The following is a 20,174-nucleotide window of genomic DNA, read 5'->3' as shown; positions in this document are numbered from 1 at the left end:
TTTGCTCCTGCTGGCTGCAGGTGGGCGTGCCCCTCTGGTTAGCCAGCCAGTGGCTGTGGCTCACAGGCAGCCCCTTAGGATGGAGATGCTGTTTCCACAGCCACTTTCCAGCTCTGGGGGCCCAGCCCCCTGTCTGCAGCCTCTGGAGTTGAGATCGAGGACTGCGAAGCACTTTTCACCAGCCACACCACTGTGGGTTACAGAAAGCCCGTAGCCTGCGGCCCACCCCAGCTCTCCATGCTGCCTTGTCACGGGGGAGCCGCGGCTTAGCAAGTGCCCTGACGTCATGCGCGCATGGCTGCCTGCGGCCTGAGCAGAGTCCTGTGTGTGTCTGCCACTCGTGGGAGGGGCCGCCTGCCCTCTGCTTTTCCTGTGCTCTGGGAGGTGCCCCCAGGACTCTGGCTGTGGATTGCCTTGGAGCAGTAGATGTGCTGCATGGTAGTTGAGTCTGGTTTTTCCCTTCCCTTTTAGTGGAAGAAGCACTGGTTTGTCCTTGCTGATCAAAGCCTAAGATACTACAGGGATTCGGTGGCTGAGGAGGTGAGTGTTTTTGGCTTCCTTCCTAGTTGTGGAGACAGTTGGGGGTCCAGGCGACACCCAGGAGCCCAAGGCTCCCAGACACTGCTTCTCTAGGCTGACATCCCCTGTGTCTATTGACAGGTGTCCGAGTGGCCATCTTGGGTTTTCTAGTGTAGATCTGGTGCGAAGTCTGAGCATAATATCATCAGCTTTTGATGTTCTTGTGACTGAGTCTTCCTGAAATGTTGGGCTGTTTTGAGTCTCTGCTTGAGGCACCTGGGTGCAGAGTGTTTCAGTGGCTTCTCTTTTCTCTGTTCTTTGAAAAACACCGAAAGATGTCTTATTTTAAAACTCAGGATGAACAGTTTGGTTTTTTCTACAAAGGTTTCGCGGAGAATTGAATGTCTTGAAACAGAACTAAATCTTGTTCTTTGTCTTCTGGACAAAGATGGGATGTGGCAAATGAATTCAGGTGGCCCAGTTGACTGTCCTGATTTCATGGTTGAAGACCAACCAGAAGGGGCTCTTTCTCTTCCTTAAAAAATACCGTGGTTTTTGAGTTTTTTGAGTCTGTGTTCCTACCTTTTCCCTTGCATCCACTCCAGGGATCCTTCAGATATATTCCCACATATAGCCCAAGGTTAGTCATTCCTGCACTTTTGTGGTAGCAGAAGATTGGCAAGAATCTAATATCCGTCCTTAGCTCGTTATATACATTTACATAGCCTGAACGCTTACGGGCTGCAGCGGAGAGATGTTAGTGATACGGGATAGACGAGAGCAGTGTGGGCGGCAGGCCCCTGGTGCTGCCTGAAATCAAGGAACGCGGGAGCGTGTGGTTGGTAGTGTGTGCGTAGACCAGCAGTTCTCAGAGTGCGGTCTGTGGACCCCTGGAGACCCTTTCGGGGGGCTGACGGACCGGTATACTCAAAACTATTGTGAAAAAGTTAAAATGCCATGTAAAGTGTCAATTCTCAGATACTCCTCTTTTCTGTATTCTGTGATTCAAAATGGGCAGTGAGCATAAGGCGCCTTTGCTGCGTAATAGAACGTAGTGGGTCCCTCGCTGGAAGCACCTGCACCCCGTCTGCGCTGCCAGACAGACTTCCCCTCGTGCTTCTCCTCGTGCAGTACTGCCTGCACTTGACAGAACAACTGACAGACAAACTGCTCATTCCGTTTTGGTGTCTGGCAGACATTTGCTTTAAAATGCACCAAGGGAGCCTATTCCTTCAAAGGAAACAATCCACTGTTTGTTGCCAGTGATACAGTTTGAGCTTACAAGCGAAACTGGAACTTTGGAAAATTCGTATTCATTGTCACAAACTTGACAACTTCCCTGTATTGACAGACTCTCCTAATGGAGTAGGTGGTCACACTAACAGATGTTCTGATCTGATGTAATGAAATGTGTCAACTTTTGGAAGATACACGTAACTTGGTATCTTCCAGATGACCAGTACGTAAAGTTAGAAAATCATGCACGAGTAATAGAGCCATTCGGGGGGCAGGAGAAAACCATGGATTTTAATATAACAGTATGGAAAGGTCCTTGACAGGATTGCCGATTCCATTCTGCAGTTCACCTTTAAGAAAGTACACCTTTTCACGATATATGTACATCAAACCATCATGCTGTACGTCTTCGGGTTATACAGTGACGTATGTCGATTATTCCTCAAAACCGGGGGGAGGGGGGCAGAAACAACTATTAAAATATGTCTCCTTACGCTGGACTGTCTTCATATGCGGTTGACCCTTGAACAATGCAGAGGTTGGGCGTGCTGACCCCTCGCACAGTTGAAAACCTGCATATAACTTCTGACTCCCCCAAAACGTAACGGCTAATAGCCTGCCAATAGATTAACATATATCTATATGTTATGTGCAGCATATACTATATTCTTACAATAAAATAAACCAGAGAAAAGAAAAGGCTGTTAAGAAAATCCTAAGGAAGAGAAAATACATTTACAGGACTGTGCTACCTTGAAAACAATCCATGTATAACTGGACCCACACAGCTCACGTTGTTCGAGGGTCAACCGTACTTCAGTCAAAATGATACATCGAACAGGTTGAATGCAGCAACAGATGAGAGAATCCAGCTGTCCTTGGAAACCAAGCATTTAAAGATTTGCAAAAATCTCTTGCCGACTCAAAAATATTTTTTAATAAAAACTAAAATGGTTTGTGTTCCTAAATGAGCAAATAAATAGGTTTACTTTTTTTTTTTCACGTTTATTTCTACTGTGTTCAATATCATCCGTAGACGAAACCCACATAAATGAAAACTCTTTGGGGTCCTCAGTTTTTAAGAGCATAAGGGTTCCAACCACACGTTTGAGAACCGTTGGCAGGGGTTGGATATCTTTGGCAGGATGCTCAGGGGAATAGCCTCGCTGTTTCCAGGTAGCCAAAGATAGGCAGTGTCCTCACTGGTCAGTGGACATGCCCATGAAAAATAAAGCTAACGTGGAAATTCGCTTGCCTCAGTGCTGACTTTTACTTTCTAAAATCACCTAAGATCCTCTCCTGTTTCTCTGTAGGCTGCTGACCTGGACGGGGAAATTGACTTATCCACGTGTTATGATGTCACGGAGTATCCAGTCCAGAGAAACTACGGCTTTCAGATACATGTGAGCCTGGGGTGGAGCTTGGACACAGGCTTGGTGTGGAGGTGGGGGACACGGGCTTGACCCGCTGGGACATTTCTCCACAAACGTGATGTCCTGGTCCAGGGACACCTGTGGATAAGCCTGACCTCTCACAGGCATGATCAGCATACATTCTTTTCTGTCAGCGTGAGTGCCTTGACCTGTGCCTTCCTGTGTCCTTAGCACCTCATCCCAACTCCAACTTGTGATCTGAACAAAACAATTAGATGTTAGCATCTTTAGCATCTTTCTTCTAGGTACCATTTAGAAGCTTTCTGTTACCTAAGGTTCTTTTTTTTAAATGCTGGTGTTGGGGAAAGACAATGGGATTGGGGAATAAAAATAGAAGTGTTAGTTAAGCCTTGAATACTAGGTTTTTACTGATTTGTTCTTTCATTTGGACATTTATCCATCTATTCATGTCTTTTGTTCCCCCACAATCTTGTGAGGGACTCAGGCAAGCAAGGCATTGCCCCTGCCCTCAAAAAGAAATATGATAGGAAAAATAAAATGATTCTTGGCCATTTCATTAAAGCTGGTGGTTTGAGGGCTACCTGGAGGCAGCCAGGCTCAAGATTAGGGCACAGTCGGGGCACCTGGGTGGCTCAGTCGGTTAAGCGTCCAACTTCAGCTCAGGTCATGATCTCGCGGTCTGTGGGTCCAAGCCCCATGTCGGGCTCAATGCTGACAGCTCAGAGCCTAGATCCTGCTTCATATTCTGTGTCTCTCTCTCTCTGCCCTTTCCCTGCTCACACTCTGTATCTCTCTTCTTCAAAAATAAACAATGCTAAAAAAAGTTTAAAAAAAAGGGGCACAATCTCCAACTGGTGTATCTGCCTTCTGACACCAACTACAAGATCAAGGGGTGCCCCAGACTACCCTCAGGCTCAACAATTAGCCAGAAAGACTCACAGAACATAGGAGCACTGTACATACAATTGTAGTGTCGTTGTAGCAGCAGGATAGAGACCAGAACAAGCCGGAGGAAGACACCTGGAGAATTGTACCGGGATGGCCCTAACCACAAACCTTCCAAGTCCTCGGGAATGTATTACCCTCTTGGGTGATGTGTGGCTCTACCCAGAGCTTCCAGCTCAGGAAGTTCACCCAGTCAATGTCCAGAGTTTTTATCAAAGCTTCATGGTTGTTGCTGATCGAGTTAACTATCCATGTGATCGAGCGCAATTTCTGGCCCTCTCCCCAGACGTCGGCTGATTTCATGTGTCCCAGAGCCCCAGCCTTCTCCCTTCACGGCTGGTCTTTCTGGAGTGACCAGCCCCCACCTTAAATAGGTTACTTCCCAGGAGCTGGGACAAATGCCAGACCTCTCTCTGGGCAGAGCTAATCCTTCTGTCACAAGAGCCTTAGGAGTGTGTGATGGTGAGCAGCTGGCCAGAGCTGCCACTGGGGGCTGGTTTCTCACAGGGAGCTAGAGCTCCAGGCAGGGGGGTTACCTTTAACAGGCTCTCACCTTTAATTTTTTTTTTTTTTTTTTTTTTAATGTTTGTTTATTTTTGAGAGCGAGAAGGAAAGAGTGTGAGCAAGGGAGGGGCAGAGAGAGAGGGAGACATAGAATCCGAAACAGGCTTCAGGCTCCAAGCTGTCAGCACAGGGCCCAGTGCGGAGCTTGAACTCATGAACCGTGAAATCATGACCTGAGCCGAAGTCGGACGTTCAACTGACCCAGCCGCCAAGGCGCCCCAGCAGGATCTTGCCTTTAGATCTTTGCATCTGAAAGCTCAGTTGTATTTCTGGACTTAGAGTAGATCAGGCACATTGGGACTGACTCATATTAACCAAGCCAGAGGAGGCCAAGGTTCAGACCCGAAGGCTGGAGAGTTCATTATAAGGCAAAATCCAGTCAGCAGCCCACCGGGCTACCGGTCGTGGCGTTCCTTCCATGGGGGCAGCTGTGGGGATGCCACGTCCTAGTTGGAGGTTGCACTGATGACCTGGCACCGGGGCTGGAGCAGAAGCCGACAGATCTCGGCGGCCCGTGCTGCCCTGCTGTGGTGCTTTTCTGCCCTCGTACCCACAAGAGGAATAGACGGGCTTGGTGAGCCAACACGTCGGGCGGCCTTGGAGGCAGGGGTGAATTCTGGCTGTCTGGGTCCGTGCCGAGTCCCCCCACGGTCAGCCCTACCTCTCCGTTTCAAAGAGCAGTTTTCTCTGGGTGGGCATCCTGGGGGTGAGGAGTGTTTTATCACTAAGTCAGCGCCTCTCACTGAGCTCGTCACAACTTCACCGTTCTAGGGCTACTCTCAATGAGGGAGGGTGGCTTCCAGGAGGGGCTCGGCCCGGGCCACTAGGCAGCTTTAGGGGGTTGAGAGACACAGCTGAGAGCTGAGCGTGCACGTGTTCTTGCCCGGCCGCCGGACCTGGTGGCACCCTCCAGGGAGCGGAGTGCAGAAGCCAAGTGAGGGTGACACATGGGAGCCCTGAGGGCCAGGTCGGGAGGCTGTCTTGTCCTGAGGTTGGAGGAAGCTCTAGAACGTGTTGGAGGGCGCAAGGCAGTTGTGCCTCAGTAAGACCCCTCCAGCAGGACGTGCAGGGCACTTAGAAAGGTGGGAAAGTAGAGGCAGGAGGCAGGCAAAGTGGCGAGAGGGCCCACGGTGGAAGGGTGCGTGGGCCGTGGCTCTGCCAGGTGAAGGAGGAAGCAGGTGTGAGGCCTCGCACCCCGGAGCATGGTGAGTTTTGTGCAGAAGTCGGGCGGTAGAGGCAGCTTCCCAGGAGGAGAGCCTCTGGAATTCTGGCCAGCAGTGTGTTTGAGGCCCTGGTGGACTCCCTAAGAGCATTAGATAGGAAGCCACGAGCATGGACCCGGTTGGGAAAGAGCTCGCTGGAGGTGAGAGCTGAGCTCATGGGTGAGAACGTGCAGATCGCTGAGGTCAGACTCCAGAAGCACCCACACCTGGAGCGAGAGGAAGCAGAGGACCCAGGGGTGCGTGGGAGCTGGTCCCGGGGGCGTGAGGGGCCCGTGCTTCGGAGAGCTCTGAGCGGCACCCCTGCCTTTGGCGTACATGGAGGGGAAGCCAAAGAAGAAGGAGAGATGAGCTGGGCGCGGGCCGTGTGCCGTCTGACTGGGCATGCGGGCGGGGGCCTGCGCTAGAGGAGGCGGTCGTGAGCAAGCTACGCTCTGCGGCGTGCTGGGTCAGCTCTCGCTGGGTCAGCTCGCGGTCTCTGGTATTTTGGCCCCTGGCTGTGCCGGCACCCATCCCCAAACCGTCGGGTGATTTCATCTTCCCGTCAGCTGAGCGGCTGGCGCATCTCACAGGCCCGCTCATGAGCCTGAGCAGCATAGCGAACAGTCCTGACACCCTCACTGTGTGACATGGAGCCTGGAATGCAGAAGCCGGAAATGGACTCCGCGAGACCACCACCTACCTGTGCTTCCTGCCCCTCCCCTTCTTGGGTGGTGCCAGGCAGGGTGGCTCAGTGACGCAAGGATTGTGTCCCAGAGGCCACCCTTCACTTGCTGGCCCTGCTGCCACTCTCAGCCCCTGTCTGGCTCCCCTCCCATATCTTCTCCGTGAGGGACTGAGCGCCAGCCACCTCCTTTACCTCTCCAGAACCTCCCTCTTCTCTGTCACCATCTGGACCACTGCCCTAGCGGCCCAGTGGGTCTCCCTGCCCCTTCTCAGCCTCACCGTGTGGCCCGTATCGTGCCCAGACCGCCTGTTAAGTCCCGTGCCTGCCACTCGTGTCCCGGTCGCCTGTGTACTTGCTGTGTGTGGCTGCGTGGCACTGGGCCATGTCCCCGGCCCGGGGGTCCCCTTCCCACCCGCCGTTCCCACACACTGGCTTTGTTGTCGGGTCGTGCCGTCTCCTTCCCCTGTGAGCCCCTTGAAGAGCAGGGGAGCCATCTGGGTGCCGGGGACATTGTAGGCACACAGGAAACGGAGGGAGGTGGCTGAGTCTGCCATGAAAGCATATTTGCTCTTTCCTTCCTTTACTTTCCGGCTCTTATTTGAGGGCCGGTGGGGTGCACACGGTGCTCTAGGACAGCCACCTCGCTGGATATCCTTTGGGGGCTGGAAGGTGACAGTCACTGATAAGGGCTCATCTTTTGTGTAGACAAAGGAGGGCGAATTCACGCTCTCTGCTATGACATCTGGAATCCGGCGGAATTGGATCCAGACCATCATGAAGCACGTCCACCCGACCTCTGCCCCGGACGTGACGAGGTAAGACCTGGGTGCCCGAGGGAGCTGCCTTCCCCTCTGGCCGCCGCCCCGCTCCCTTCCGAATCTGTGGCTCCTTTGGGACCCGAGCTCGCACCTGTCCTGGCACAGCCACCTCCTTCCACCCTTCGTCCCACCATCGGCTGGCCCCACACGGTCTCCCTTTGGCTTCCTGGTTTTTTGCCGCAGGTTACCTTTTCCTCCTTGAAGCCTGGCCGATGTAACTGCACAAGTAGTGTCTGTGCCCCTGTTGGGACTGCACCTAGCAGGAGGAGGCCCTCTGGCCTGGGCGCTGGGCAGCCCTGGAGCCACATTCACGGGCCACCAGAGCATGTCTTCTTGGTCTTTCTGCTTCACTCCTACATCTGTTGGATTTGTACACAACCAGGAAAAACTTATTTGAGATTCCGCATTAGAGCTTGAGTTGAAAAACTCGTTCTTCCCTCACGTTAAAGTCTCTGTGGTTTGTACCTCGTGATTTGCATGTCACATGCCTTCCTCCTCTGCTGTGAGGGTCAGAAACCCATTTTCATTTTAAAAGAAAGAAGGTTCTGGTGTGGGGGGCTGGTTCCATGATGCCCAGAACTTGAGCGTTCTCACCTGAAGACTTCAGAGCCCCATCCTGTCCTGAGACCCTCTTGTTCCCACTTTTCAGGGCAGGTAGTTTGAATGGCTCTTCAAGTGTCTTTCTCGTGTTGTTGGCCGCTACTGGGCTGTGTGCCCCTCAGAGGCCTGGGGCAGCTGTGGCCATGCCAGGTCTCTGTCAAGGCCTTGCCTCCGTCCTGGTGACACTGCACCTCTTTGAACAAGAAGGGAGGAAGAGAGTGTTCTCTCTTGTGTTTATTGGCATTGTTAGTTCCTTCATTTATGAAATGAACAATTTTGAGTTGTTTCTGTCAGTAAGACCAGGCATTGGTGGCCAGGGCAAGCTCTCAAGGGTCCTATTAGGAGAGCTGGCGTATTTGTTAATGGGATGTCCCCTGCCTGCAGAGATGAAGGGGGCACTCTCGTCCTCACTGGGCCATGTCCCTTGGCGGCCTCTGGCTGCCCCCTGGCTCTCTCCCAGCCAGGAGCAGAGACTAAAGCTTTACAAGGTCAACACCCTGAGCACCTTGAGGAAGCCCCCATAGCAAAGCAAGAAAGACACGTCGGGGTTCTCTGGCAAGGCTGCTGCCACGGTGACGTGGGTGGTGGACAAGAGAGGACCGTCCTGGCCCCAGCGTTCCCCTGCCTGCTGTGTCCCAGCCGGCGCTGGCTGCTTGTCCAGGGCCTGGCCCTGTGTGGGGACCGAGGGTCCTGGCTGGGGGGAAGTCACCTTTGGGATGTCACAGGGCAAGCATGTGGCTTTGGCCTCAGAACAGGTGTGAAGTGACACACGAGCACACGCGTGTGCACACGCCTCTCCTGAGAGGCACCTTCTAGGCTGACATTCACAGTTCCCTGCCGCAGTCCCGTGCTGGCTCTGTGCAGGGACTGCAGGCCCACAGGGGCCAGGGCTTTTATTTGTGTGGGAAGGTTGACTTAGTGATTGTCTTCCTGACGAGAATTTACTTCAGAATTAGCACATCTCAAACTTATGGGGGTCCTCACTCTCCCCCCATTTTCAGCCTTTCTGCTTGTTTTATGTCAGCTTTTATGGTTTGAGAAAAACTTGGACTTTTTTTTTAAGCACTTACAGGTGGTCCAAGTCCCAAGAAGGTACTAGAAACAGATACAGACGTCAGAGGCACAGGTTTGAGCCAGGCGCCATAGTCACCCTGTGTCTGTGGCGGAGAGTTACAGGGGCGTCCTGCCTGGGAGCTGGAGGGGCTTCCTCTTGTGGTGCTGCGATGGTGGCTGCCAGCTCTCCGTGCGGGCGTGACACCTTACACAGTTGTAAGCCCGGGTCAGCCTCTCTGCTCAGTGGCATTGGAAGGTCTTCTCTGGAGAACTGTCATTCAAATGCACATGTGGTCTTAAATGGGGAAATTGCAGGTCCCACCACCCTGAAGCCCCTGGGACAGATGGCCAGAGCATGGTGACGACCATGTTCTCTTTCCCCGAGGCACCTCTTTCTCAGGCTCCCTTCTCTTTGACCCCCACTGTCTTTGAAGACAGGCGCTCCCTGGAGCATTGCCACCCCCACTCCCACCGCCCTCACTGGCCCTCGTGGCCCTGAGTGGCTTACAGCTCTATTCTGCCAGCTTGGGCAGGACCAGAGGCCACCCTGTTCAGGCTGGGGACCTTAAACCGCCACAACTCATGCTCCCACCTCACCCCTGCTCAGGTGGCATCCTCTCTAGAAATCTTTGCTCTGGGGCATATTAGATAAAGGCATGGATTCCTTACTTGGCAAGCAGAGGTGCCCTTGAATCCTGCTCCCCTCTCACTTCCTGCACAGGGTGGGCCGCTGCATGGTGCGGGCATGTGCCTGCCACCTGGGCCATCTCTCTCACTTGGCCACAGCGGTCTCGGGCCTTTCACTCTCTGATCCATCTGTCACACCAGCCCCCGCAGTGGTGTTCCTAAAATACAGACTGTTTGGTTTATTTACTTGCTTCTTTAAAAACCCTTGAGCCTTTTGAGAAAAGTGGTTGGGTCTCGTTCATTCTGTCACCCCTTCCTGGTGCAGCCTGATGGGGTCTCCATCATGAAGCTCCGCTACAACATCTCCTGTGTCAGAGGACCCTCCGAGGTTGAGACTGGAAACTTCTGAGCCATCTGTGGCTCTTCCTTTCCCATCCCCACACAGAACCCGGTTTGGGTCCCCCTGCACGGAAGGGACATGGGCAAAGGCAGTGTTCTTTCCTCCCTTCTCCTGCGGGAACCCTGGCTGCACAGAAAGAAAACGTGGTGGAGCTGGGTGCCCCACCTGGATGGGTGGCTGTCACCAGGAGCCACACCTGACAGGCTCTCCGCCCCTGTTCCCCAGCTCATTGCCAGAGGAAAAGAACCGGAGCAGCTCCTCCTTTGAGACCTGCCCAAGGCCGAGTGAGAAGCCAGAGGTGGAGCGTGGAGAGCCAGACCCCGAGCAGAAGCGGAGCCGGGCTCGTGAGCGGAGGCGGGAGGGGCGCTCTAAGACCTTTGACTGGGCCGAGTTCCGCCCTATCCAGCAGGCCCTGGCCCAGGAGAGGGCCAGCGCCACTGGGGCCTCTGACGCCCACCCCGAGGCTGAGGCCGGTGAGCTGGAGCGGGAGCGTGCACGGCGGCGGGAAGAACGCCGTAAGCGCTTTGGAATGCTCGATACTGTGGACGGGCCGGGCACTGATGACACGGCCCTGCGGATGGAGGTTGACCGGAGCCCAGGGCTGCCTATGACCACCGACCTCAAGACCCAGAACGTCCATGTGGAAATTGAGCAGCGGTGGCATCAGGTGGAGACCACTCCTCTCCGGGAAGAAAAGCAGGTGCCCATTGCCCCCCTGCACCTGTCCTCCTCCGAGGATGGAAGTGACCGGCTCTCCACCCACGAGCTGACCTCTCTGCTGGAGAAGGAGGTAATGGGTGGACAGGTGACCGGGTTCCCTGCGACGGCCTTCCCCAGCACCCACTGTGCCTGGTGGTGGCCTGAATGGTTCAGCCACATAATATTGAGGGAATGTGGTCCCTCCTCTCAGGGACTTTCAGACCACTCAGCGAGACAGACACATGGACAGACAGGTCCTTAGAGTACAGTGTAGGCACTGAGAGGTACTAGAGAGTGCCAGATCGTGCAGGGTGGCAGGGAGGGGACACCAGGCTTTCTCAGAAGGAAAAGGCATTAGCCATATGGGGGGGTGGGGGGGAGGAGAATGCCATATATAGCCGGAGGTGGCCAGAGACTAGGCTAATGGGACCCAGGGCCCAGGTGGGTCCTTGTCCTACCCTGTTTGAGGCAGGAGAGGGGCGTAAGCAGAGTTAGGTTTCCACATTTGGTAGGCGGCCCTGGTTTGAAGGGGCCAGAGCTGGAGGCAGAGACGAGCCAAGCCCCGAGGCTTTCGCAGCAGCCTGGTAACCATTGATGGGAACTGAGGGGGGAGTGGGGCAGGTAGCAGGAGGCAGAGGCTGGATTCTAGCTAGTCAGGTAGATTCGAGATGTAAAACAGAGGCCCCAGGTGACAGGATTGCTGCCCTGCCGCCGATTTGAAGGCTGCCCTCTGGGATGCAGAGATGAGCCAGTCCCTGCGTTTGTAACGGTGTACTCGTACGTGAAAGCATGTCCAGAAATCAAATCTGGGAAACTCCATAGTGAATTTCTAAGTCTGAACAGGGAGTTTCCTGGACAAGAAGGTCCAGCAGTGGACGGCCTTTTAGGAGCACTCAGCAGCAGGGTGTTTTAAATGTGTTCTTTGACACAAGTCGCCAAGTGAAGTGGAAGGGTTGTCACTTCGGCCTGCCTTCACTTCTTACCTTTTTCCTGTCAAGTTCACAAGGCTGACCTTCATCACTAACATCACCACTTTAATTTCTTTTCCATTTTCTACACACATTAATGTAATAATAAAGTCAAGGTGCAATAAAACAGTTCAAACTCCCATTGCTCTAAACTGTCAAAATGGGCCTGCTGGCCTGCAGGCCACACATGTCAGGCCACGAATCTGCTGTAGACAGCGGAGTCGGAAAGCCAGGAGTCTCTGTACCTCCCACAGCCTAGCCTGGCGGCGCCCAGCTCATCCGCTGCACATGCAGCTTCCACTTACCACAGCCGCTCCAGCGGGCGGGCCGGGGGCGCCCACACCCGGCATCCAGTAGGCACCGAAGGAGTGTTTGGAGAACAGGTGGATGGGTGAATGACTGAATTCAAAGCCATTGAAAGCAAGAAGAGTGTGACGTAGCTCACTTGCTTCGTACGTCTTATGGAACCCTTCAGGAACCCTTTCTGCAAACAGAATTTTGTATGGAATCTGTTATAAAAAAAAGTGGTCAAACGAGTTGTTTTGGCGGAAGCCTGTAGTGAGGGCTGCCCCAGGGCATCAGTGGCCACTGAGGAAACCAGAAGGACCCCAGCAGGGTGGTCGTCTCCTTCTTCTTCTTCTTTTTTAATATTTATTTTTGAGGCAGGAGAGGGGCAGAGAGAGAAAGAGAGAGAGAGACAGAGGATCCAAAGCAGGCTCTGCACTGACAGCAGTGAGCCTGAGTTGGGGCTTGAACTCAAAAACCGTGAAATCGTGACCTGAGCCAAAGTCGGACGTTCAACTGACTGAACCACCCAGGCGCCCCAGGGTGATCTTCTGACAACAGGCACAAAGCCCTCGTTTGCTGGTGGGGTCTGCCCATCACATCCTTCTAGGGATGTGGGAATTTTGTGGGTACCCAGGGAAAAGTCTCCTGTTGTTATCTATGGCTTGAGCTGGAACCTTCAGTTCCAAGTGCTGCAGGTAAAGATGTGATCAGCACATGCACTGAAATGTGGCCACATGAAGGCCAGCCGGGGAGTCCCATTGTGCTCTGGCCCAGCGGGAGCTAGAAACACCTCTGTGGGGGCACCCGGATGGCTCAGTCAGTTAGGCGTCCATCTTCGGCCCAGGTCACGATCTCACGGTTCGCGAGTTTGAGCCCCGCATCGGACTCTGTGCTGACGGCTCAGAACCTGGAGCCTGCTTTGGATTCTGTGTCTCCCTCTCTCATTGTCCCTCTGCCTTTTGTGCTCTCTCTCTCTCAAAAATAAACATTAAAAAAAAAAGAAAGAAAGAAATGCCTCTGTGGGTCTGTGCTGTGCTGCTCTGTCTATTCATTGCCATCACTTTGCTTAAAAATGTGTGTCTTTTTGTCCACAGTTGGAGCAGAGCCAGAAGGAGGCCTCGGACCTTCTGGAGCAGAACCGGCTCCTACAGGACCAGCTGAGGGTGGCTCTGGGCCGGGAACAGAGCGCCCGGGAGGGCTACGTGCTGCAGGTAGGGTTGAGGGGCTGCTGCGGCCCTCGTTCACTTGGCCTTCGGTGTGAAGGGCCCAGGCAGGCTAGGAATGTGCAAAACCTGGCTGAGTGGGGGGCAGCCTCTCCCCGGTGCCGTGCCTCTGGGCTCCTCTGCCGCAGCATCAGGGCTCTGTGTCATGGGTCGTCTTCATTTTTCACCCTAGCATGACATTTTGGAGAATGTGCCTGAAACCTCTGTATCTGAGGGGTTTTTTTGTTTGTTTGTTAATGAAGTCATTCTAGTTGTCTTTCTTCTTGGCTCTCAGAGTACTTAATTGTGTATTTATTATAAACGTCACATATTTGTCGTTTTTACTTGCTTTCACAATGGCAGTGTTAGGCCCATTTTACCAACTGAAGAAAATGAGTAACAGCCAGCCCAGTGCCTCCTTACCACTGTAAGTGGCAGAGCTAAAATTGGTTCCTTGTCCGTGACCTTGTGTGTCCCACAGCTACAGGGCAACCTGGGGCTATTAGCACTAGCCTAGTGGCCCCCTTCTTATTTTCTGCCCAGGCTGAAGTGTCGAGGGAAAGTGTGGTCGCCCAGCCATGAGCTGACTCCTCCAGTGGCTTAACGGGGAGCCTGATAAGAAGGGCAGCAGCCCCAGTCGTGAGCGGAGATCCAAACCCACGCCTCTCCGAGACTGGGGAGCTCCGTGCCTGCGTGCTGGCCAGCAAGCGGCGGGCACTGCCCCAGTGTGTCGCCAGGCAGGAGGGCGCCTGGACGGGGTCGGCCAGCATCCCAGGCCCTATTCAAGTTCTGGGGTACAAAACTACACACTCCTGCCCCATCCTGCTGACATGCTGCTGGGGAGAGGTGGTCGACGAAGGAGCATTGGGGAAATGCAAGATGGGGTGATGGGGGGGGAGGACCTGAGCTCTCGGCCAAGGCTGAGGATGCGGCCTTCCAGTCAGGGTCCTGCCACTGACCAGTAGAAGCTGGTGCCCCTCCCCACGGCCTCAGCCTCCTTGCTTGTGGAGACTTAGAACTTGACCCCAAGGGCCTTTCCAGCTCTCAGTGACCCAGAGTCTCTGTGATACGTGGCTGTGTCGGCATTTCCAGACTGCGGCACGCCGGTCGTCTTGGTCCGAGTCATGCCAGGCAGCACGTGGACCTCTGGGCAGAGTCTACCTTGTCTCCGTGCCGTTTCTTGTTGCGTGTTCCCCTTGCCTTCTCTTTCTCTCCCAGCTGTGACCGTGGCCCTGGGTGTCTCGTGTGCCCTGGAACCCCCTCCCCCGCCCCTTCAAGCCAAGTTATGGCCATGCCCAGGTCAGACTCTCAGGCACCAGGCACTGGTGATGGTGGGTGTCCCTCCTTCCCATAAATGTCACTCTAGGGCTTCCTGGGTCATTTCGTGTAGACCTTCCGGGTTCAGGGAGCATCTTTTTAAACCTGCACGAATTCACTTCACATCAGGTGGCAAAGAAACTAGCAGCAGATTTTGCACATTGCTAACCTAAGAACCTGCCTCCGTGTCTAACCTGGATGATTGCATGAGCCTGAGCCAAAGCCCCTGGCGAAGCTGGGCGGGGCTGGCCTTTCCGCTAGGTCTAACAACTGTGACTTTTAGCCTCCCTTGGCGCTTTGAACAGGCTTCTAACCAAGTCATTGGGAACGAGCAGGGGAGGGGGCCTTTGGGGTTGAGGGTCAGGAGGAGTCAGCCCCTACCCCGGGGCAGGCACTGCACTGCTGGTGCTGGGGAGGAGGAGCCTGCATGTTCGGATGTCGTGGAGTGTAACTGTAACATAACTGAGTGTCACATCTGTGGCTTCCCTGCCAGCAGACCAGACCTAGAGCGAGCCACAGGCAGGCCAAATTCTTAGGCTGGGCTCTTCTCACTCTTGTTCATGTTCTCGTTTTTTTCCCCCTGCATTAATTAGTTCTGTCTCTTCTGCATGCCTTTCAGTTGGGGGAGTCTTGTTTCATTTGTGTTTTGTTTCTTGCATGCTTCACTTTCTTATTTTGAATTCCACAAAGGTTTGTTTGTTTCGTTGATGATCACGTTTTACTCCCTGGTTTCCATTTCCCCCTCATTTTGTCTTCTTGCAGGTAGAGATTAGTTCTTCCTGTTACTGTAGAGGACGGGCTCCGCTTCCCAAAGGAACATGTTTCAGCTGTCACCTCACTGGCTCCCGAGCAGTGGCCTCCCTTCCTTCTCTCCCCGTCCTAGAAGGAAGTGCCACCCGCCACCCGCCACCCACCACCCGCACCCCAGTCCTGGCTTTCTTAGGGTTTGTTGCCTAGAGCCGGGTACCCTTTGTGTTGCCAAACAAACAAACAAACAAACAAATCCCGCCGCTCTGCTCCTCCCCCTGTCCTTCCCAGCGATCTCTTGTCCTCCGGTCTGGTCTTCGTTTTGCCCATCAGTGTGCTCCATTATTCAGTTTTGTTTGGTTTAGTTCTCCTAGAAGCCGCTTGGTTAGAGCCGTGTGATGTCCCTGTCCATGTTTTCTGTTTACCTAGAAGCAGCTACTTGCCAAAAAAATTAAGACGGTTTGTCGGATTCTTTTCTTAATTGAAAAAAAAACAAATTATGCCGAGGATAAAAGGCAAACCCACCAAGGAGCTTTTCTGTGGTTGACCCTGGCCAGAGGTGTGACACTCAGAACGGGGAGGCCCGAGTGTTACTAACCAGTGTTTAATCGGTTTTTTTAAGACTGAAGTGGCCACCTCCCCATCCGGTGCCTGGCAGAGGCTCCATAGAGTCAACCAGGATCTCCAAAGCGAGCTGGAGGCCCAGTGCCAGCGCCAGGAGCTGGTCACGCAGCAGATCCAGTCCCTGAAGCGCAGCTACGGGGAGGCCAAGGACGCGATCCGGCACCACGAGGCCGAGATCCGGAGCCTCCAGGCGAGGCTCAGCAACGCCGCCGCCGAGCTCGCCATCAAGGAGCAGGCGCTGGCCAAGCTCAAGGGCGACCTGAAGCTGGAGAAGGACAAGGTCCGCGAGCAGCTGGAGGAGCGGCAGCACAGCGAGGCCGCGCTCAGCGCTCAGCTGCAGGCTAGCGAGCAGAAGCTCAAGGGCGCCGAGGCCCTGCTGCTGGAGAAGACGCAGGAGCTGCGCGACCTGGAGCTGCAGCAGGCGCTGCAGCGCGACCGGCAGAGGGAGGCGCAGCGGCTGCAGGGGCGCATCGCCGACCTCAGCCAGCAGCTGAGTGCCAGCGAGCAGGCCCAGAGGCTGATGGAGGAAAAGCTGCAGAGCAACTACGAGGCGCTGCTGGAGAGCTGCGAGAAGGAGAAGCAGGCGCTGCTGCAGAACCTGAAGGAGGTGGAGGACAAGGCCCGCGCCTACGAGGACCAGCTGCAGGACCACGAGCAGCAGGTGGAGGTCCTCCAGAAGGAGAAGCTGAGCGCCAAGTTCGAGGGCAGCGAGGTGGTACGCCAGCTGGAGGAGCGCCTGGAGATGAAGGAGGCCAGCATCCACAAGCTGGCTGAGCACGTCCAGAGCCTCAGGGACGAGCGGGACCTGATCAGGCAGCGCTTCCAGGAGCTGATGGACCGCGTCGCCCTGTCTGACGGGGACGTCGCCGAGCTCCAGGAGAAGCTGAGGGGAAGGGAGGCCGACTGCCAGAGCCTGGAGCACTCCTACAGGAGGGTGGCCAGCCAGTTGCAGAGCATGCACACTCTGCTGAAAGAAAAGGAGGAGGAGCTGAAACACATCAAGGAGATGCACGAGAAGGTTCTGGAAAAGAAAGATCAGGACCTCAATGAGGCTTTGGTTAAAATGGTCGCCTTGGGGAGCAGCTTGGAGGAGACAGAAATGAAGCTCCAGGCAAAGGAAGAGATCTTAAGGAAGTTTGTGAAGGAGTCATCAGAAGACGCGGAGGAGCCACGGAGCTGCCCGGAAGAGGCGGAGGACGGCATCGTGCTGTCGGGCCCGCAACCCCAAGCCGCCGTCGCGCCTCCAGCCTTCCCACATCCGAGGCTCGAGGATGAGGATCCGGGGGCTGTCCCAGGGGAGGAGCGTGGTGACAGCAGCCCCAGGAGAGAAGAGAGTCCGGGGACCCTGAAGTCGGAGGTGCCCGACAGGGAGGGGCCCCCTCAGAGCACAACAAAACCCGACCAGGGAGTACCTGGCGTTAAAAGGCAAAGAATCCGGTTCTCCACGATCCAGTGCCAAAAATACACGCACCCAGATGGGTCCGAGAAGACCTGGACCAGCAGCACGTCCTCCGACACCAGCCAGGACCGGTCCCCCTCGGAAGAGAGCATGTCGTCAGAGGCCACCCCCAGCTCCCTGCCCGCGGCCAGCGACTCCGACACCTATCTCTCCATAATACACTCCCTGGAGACCAAGCTCTACATCACGGAGGAGAAGCTCAAAGACGTGACGGTGAAGCTGGAGAGCCAGCAGGGCCAGAGCCAGGAGGCCCTGCTCGCCTTGCACCAGCAGTGGGCTGGCACCGAGGCGCGGCTCCGCGAGCAGCTCCGCGCCAGCCTGCTCCAGGTCGGAGTGCTGGCCTCCCAGCTGGAGCAGGAAAGACAGGCGAGGGCGAAGATGGTCGAAAATCACGTCGGGGAGCTGGGCGACTTCCAGGTAAAGAACAGCCAGGCTCTGGCTTGCTTAGAAAACTGCCGAGAGCAGCTGCGATCCCTGCCGGTGGCCAGCCAGGAGGAAACACAGGCGGGAGCGGGCCCCCTGGTCGGCGTGGAGCACGCGCCGGGCAGCAGCGTCCAGGCCGGGAGCCGCTGGCCAGCGCCTGCAGACAGCGGGGCGCAGGCCCAGCCAGAGGAAGGGGCTTTCTCGGAGTTGGGGAAGGCAACTTCACAGCCACTGCACCGGCCTGAACTGAGTGAGCAGGAGCAGCTGAAACTCCTTTCTGACCAGATAGCCCTGGAAGCCTCACTGATCAACCAGATAGCAGACTCTTTACAAAACACAACATCGGATATCTCGCGTGTTCTGCACGAGATTTCTCAGTCAGCAAAGTCGCCACTGGAACCTGAAAGTGCTGCTGTCTGTCCTGGGGCCCCAGCGGACACCTGGGCTAAGAAGGTGCTGGTGGATGGCGAGTTCTGGAGCCAGGTGGAGTCCCTGAGTAAGCACCTGGGAACGCTGGGAGGAGAGGCGGCCGGTGCAGCAGGAGGCGGGCAGCAGAGCGTCCCGCAAGCCCTGGTCCCCGCCCTGGCAGACGCCACGTGGGTCAGGGCAGAGCTCAGCTTCGCCCTGCAGTCAGTGAGGGAGTCATTCCACCGCCGGTTGCAGAGCATCCAGGAGACCCTCCAGGGGACCCAGATGGCGCTGCAGCAGCACAAGCGCGCGCTCGGGGACATCCTGGGGGCCTACCGAACCCCCGACTTTGAGAGAGTGATGCAGCAGGTCTCCGAAGCCCTCCAGCTTCCCGCAGGCGTTGAAGATGGCATGCAGGCATCCTGGGACTTGAGCCCGTTGGGAGAAGTACTGAGTCCTCAAGAAGGAGCCGGCTTCCAGGAGCCCTTCTACTTGTCCACCCAGAGCTCCAGGGCCCTTGTTGCCATTCAGGAGGAGCTCGCCCTGCAGCTTAAAGATAAGGCCAGCCTCTTAGGGGAGATATCTGCCGCTTTAACCTCGCTCCCCCCGGTGGAATCAGTAAGAGATTGCCAGAAGCTTCTCCAGGCATCCCAGAATCTGTCCTGTAACACTTACTTGGGAGGCCTCGGTCAGTATTCTTCGTTATTAGTTCAGGATGCAATCATTCAGGCTCAGGTGTGTTATGCAGCCTGCAGAATCCGGCTGGAGTATGAAAAGGAGCTCCGGTGCTACAAGGCGTCCTGGCAGAGCAGGGGCACCTCCTGTCAGGAGCACGAGCAAGCGGTCGGGGCCCTGAGGGAGGAGTATGAGGGACTTCTCCGGAAGCAAAAGAGCGAGTACCTGGAAGTGATTGCCATCATCGAAAGGGAGAATGCAGAGCTCAAGGCCAAGGTCGCCCAGCTGGACCATCAGCAGAGGTGTCTGGAAGAAGCAGAAAGCAAACACAGCGAGAACATGTGTGCCCTGCAAGGGAGGTACGAGGAGGAGATCCGGTGTGTGGTGGAGCAGTTGAACAGGGCAGGGGACACGCTGCAGGCCGAGCACAGCAGAGTCCTGAGTCAGCTGGACGCCTCGGTCAGGGACCGGCGGGACATGGAGAGGCACCACGTGGAGCAGATGCAGAGCCTGGAGGACAAGTTCCAGCTCAAGATCAAAGAGCTGCAGACCATACACGAGGAGGAGCTGAGGACCCTGCAGGAGCACTACGCCCAGAGCCTCCGCTGCCTGCAGGAGGCCCTGCACCACTACCAGGGGCGGCCCCCCGAAGCCCTGCCGGCCCCCGGCCCCCCGGGGGGCCCTCGGCAGCCCCCCTCCTCTAGCTGGCCCGCAGACCGGCCCCGGGACGCTCCGCAGCCAACCGGGGGAGAGGCTGACTCCATGACAGGGCTGAGAGAGCGCATCCAGGAGCTCGAGGCCCAGATGGACATCATGCGGGAGGAGCTGGAGCACAAGGACCTGGAGGGCAATGCGGCCACGCTGCGGGAGAAGTACCAGAAAGACTTTGAGAACCTTAAGGTTCTGGAGCATCGCTTAATTTGCAAGGCAGTTGAGGGGCGGGCATCATGCCGCTTGTCTCGGGGGGGCAGCGTCTGCCTCACAGGGCTCTCAGGGTACAGCCGAGACCCGGTTCTTGGCTCTGGGTGACTGAACACGCAGAGTCAAGCTGTCCCTCCCCTGACCCCTCGCTGGCATGCTGTGGTCTCAGAACAGGGCCTGGGCAAGGGTCTAGCCTTCTGCTCAACGTCCACCCCGCCCCCCCCATCCCCCAAGGAGGACTCGCGGAAGGACAGCAGGAGCACCGCGGGACAGGGAGTGTGGTGTCCCCATCACCTCTCTGCTCTGTCCCTCTGTGTGCCCCAGCAGGGAAGCCTCTATTGTCCCTGTCCCAGCCTCACCCTCTCTTCTGCCCCTGAGGAACCCACTCCAGGCCGGTATA

The 20,174-nt window shown here is 55.7% G+C and overlaps 1 protein-coding gene across 9 annotated transcripts in view; it reads left to right on the top strand.

Moving 5' to 3' along the window:
* The window catches only part of LOC123603132 (myosin phosphatase Rho interacting protein), a 153,835-nt gene that overhangs the window by 112,700 nt on the left and 20,961 nt on the right, over positions 1-20,174 (top strand). For 7 of the 9 annotated variants that reach the window (XM_045487642.1, XM_045487641.1, XM_045487637.1 and 4 more), the window contains 6 exons: positions 472-540; positions 3,069-3,158; positions 7,251-7,360; positions 10,269-10,833; positions 13,093-13,209; positions 15,887-19,753. In XM_045487642.1, the coding sequence (XP_045343598.1) occupies positions 472-540; positions 3,069-3,158; positions 7,251-7,360; positions 10,269-10,833; positions 13,093-13,209; positions 15,887-19,753 (4,818 nt within the window). The remainder of the gene's footprint in view (positions 1-471; positions 541-3,068; positions 3,159-7,250; positions 7,361-10,268; positions 10,834-13,092; positions 13,210-15,886; positions 19,754-20,174) is intronic. The other 2 variants (XM_045487644.1, XM_045487645.1) reach the window with 1 other exon arrangement.

Source organism: Leopardus geoffroyi, chromosome E1, assembly GCF_018350155.1.
Source record: "Leopardus geoffroyi isolate Oge1 chromosome E1, O.geoffroyi_Oge1_pat1.0, whole genome shotgun sequence".
NCBI classification, from domain to species: domain Eukaryota; kingdom Metazoa; phylum Chordata; class Mammalia; order Carnivora; family Felidae; genus Leopardus; species Leopardus geoffroyi.
This window is presented reverse-complemented; position numbering and strand designations above follow the sequence as displayed.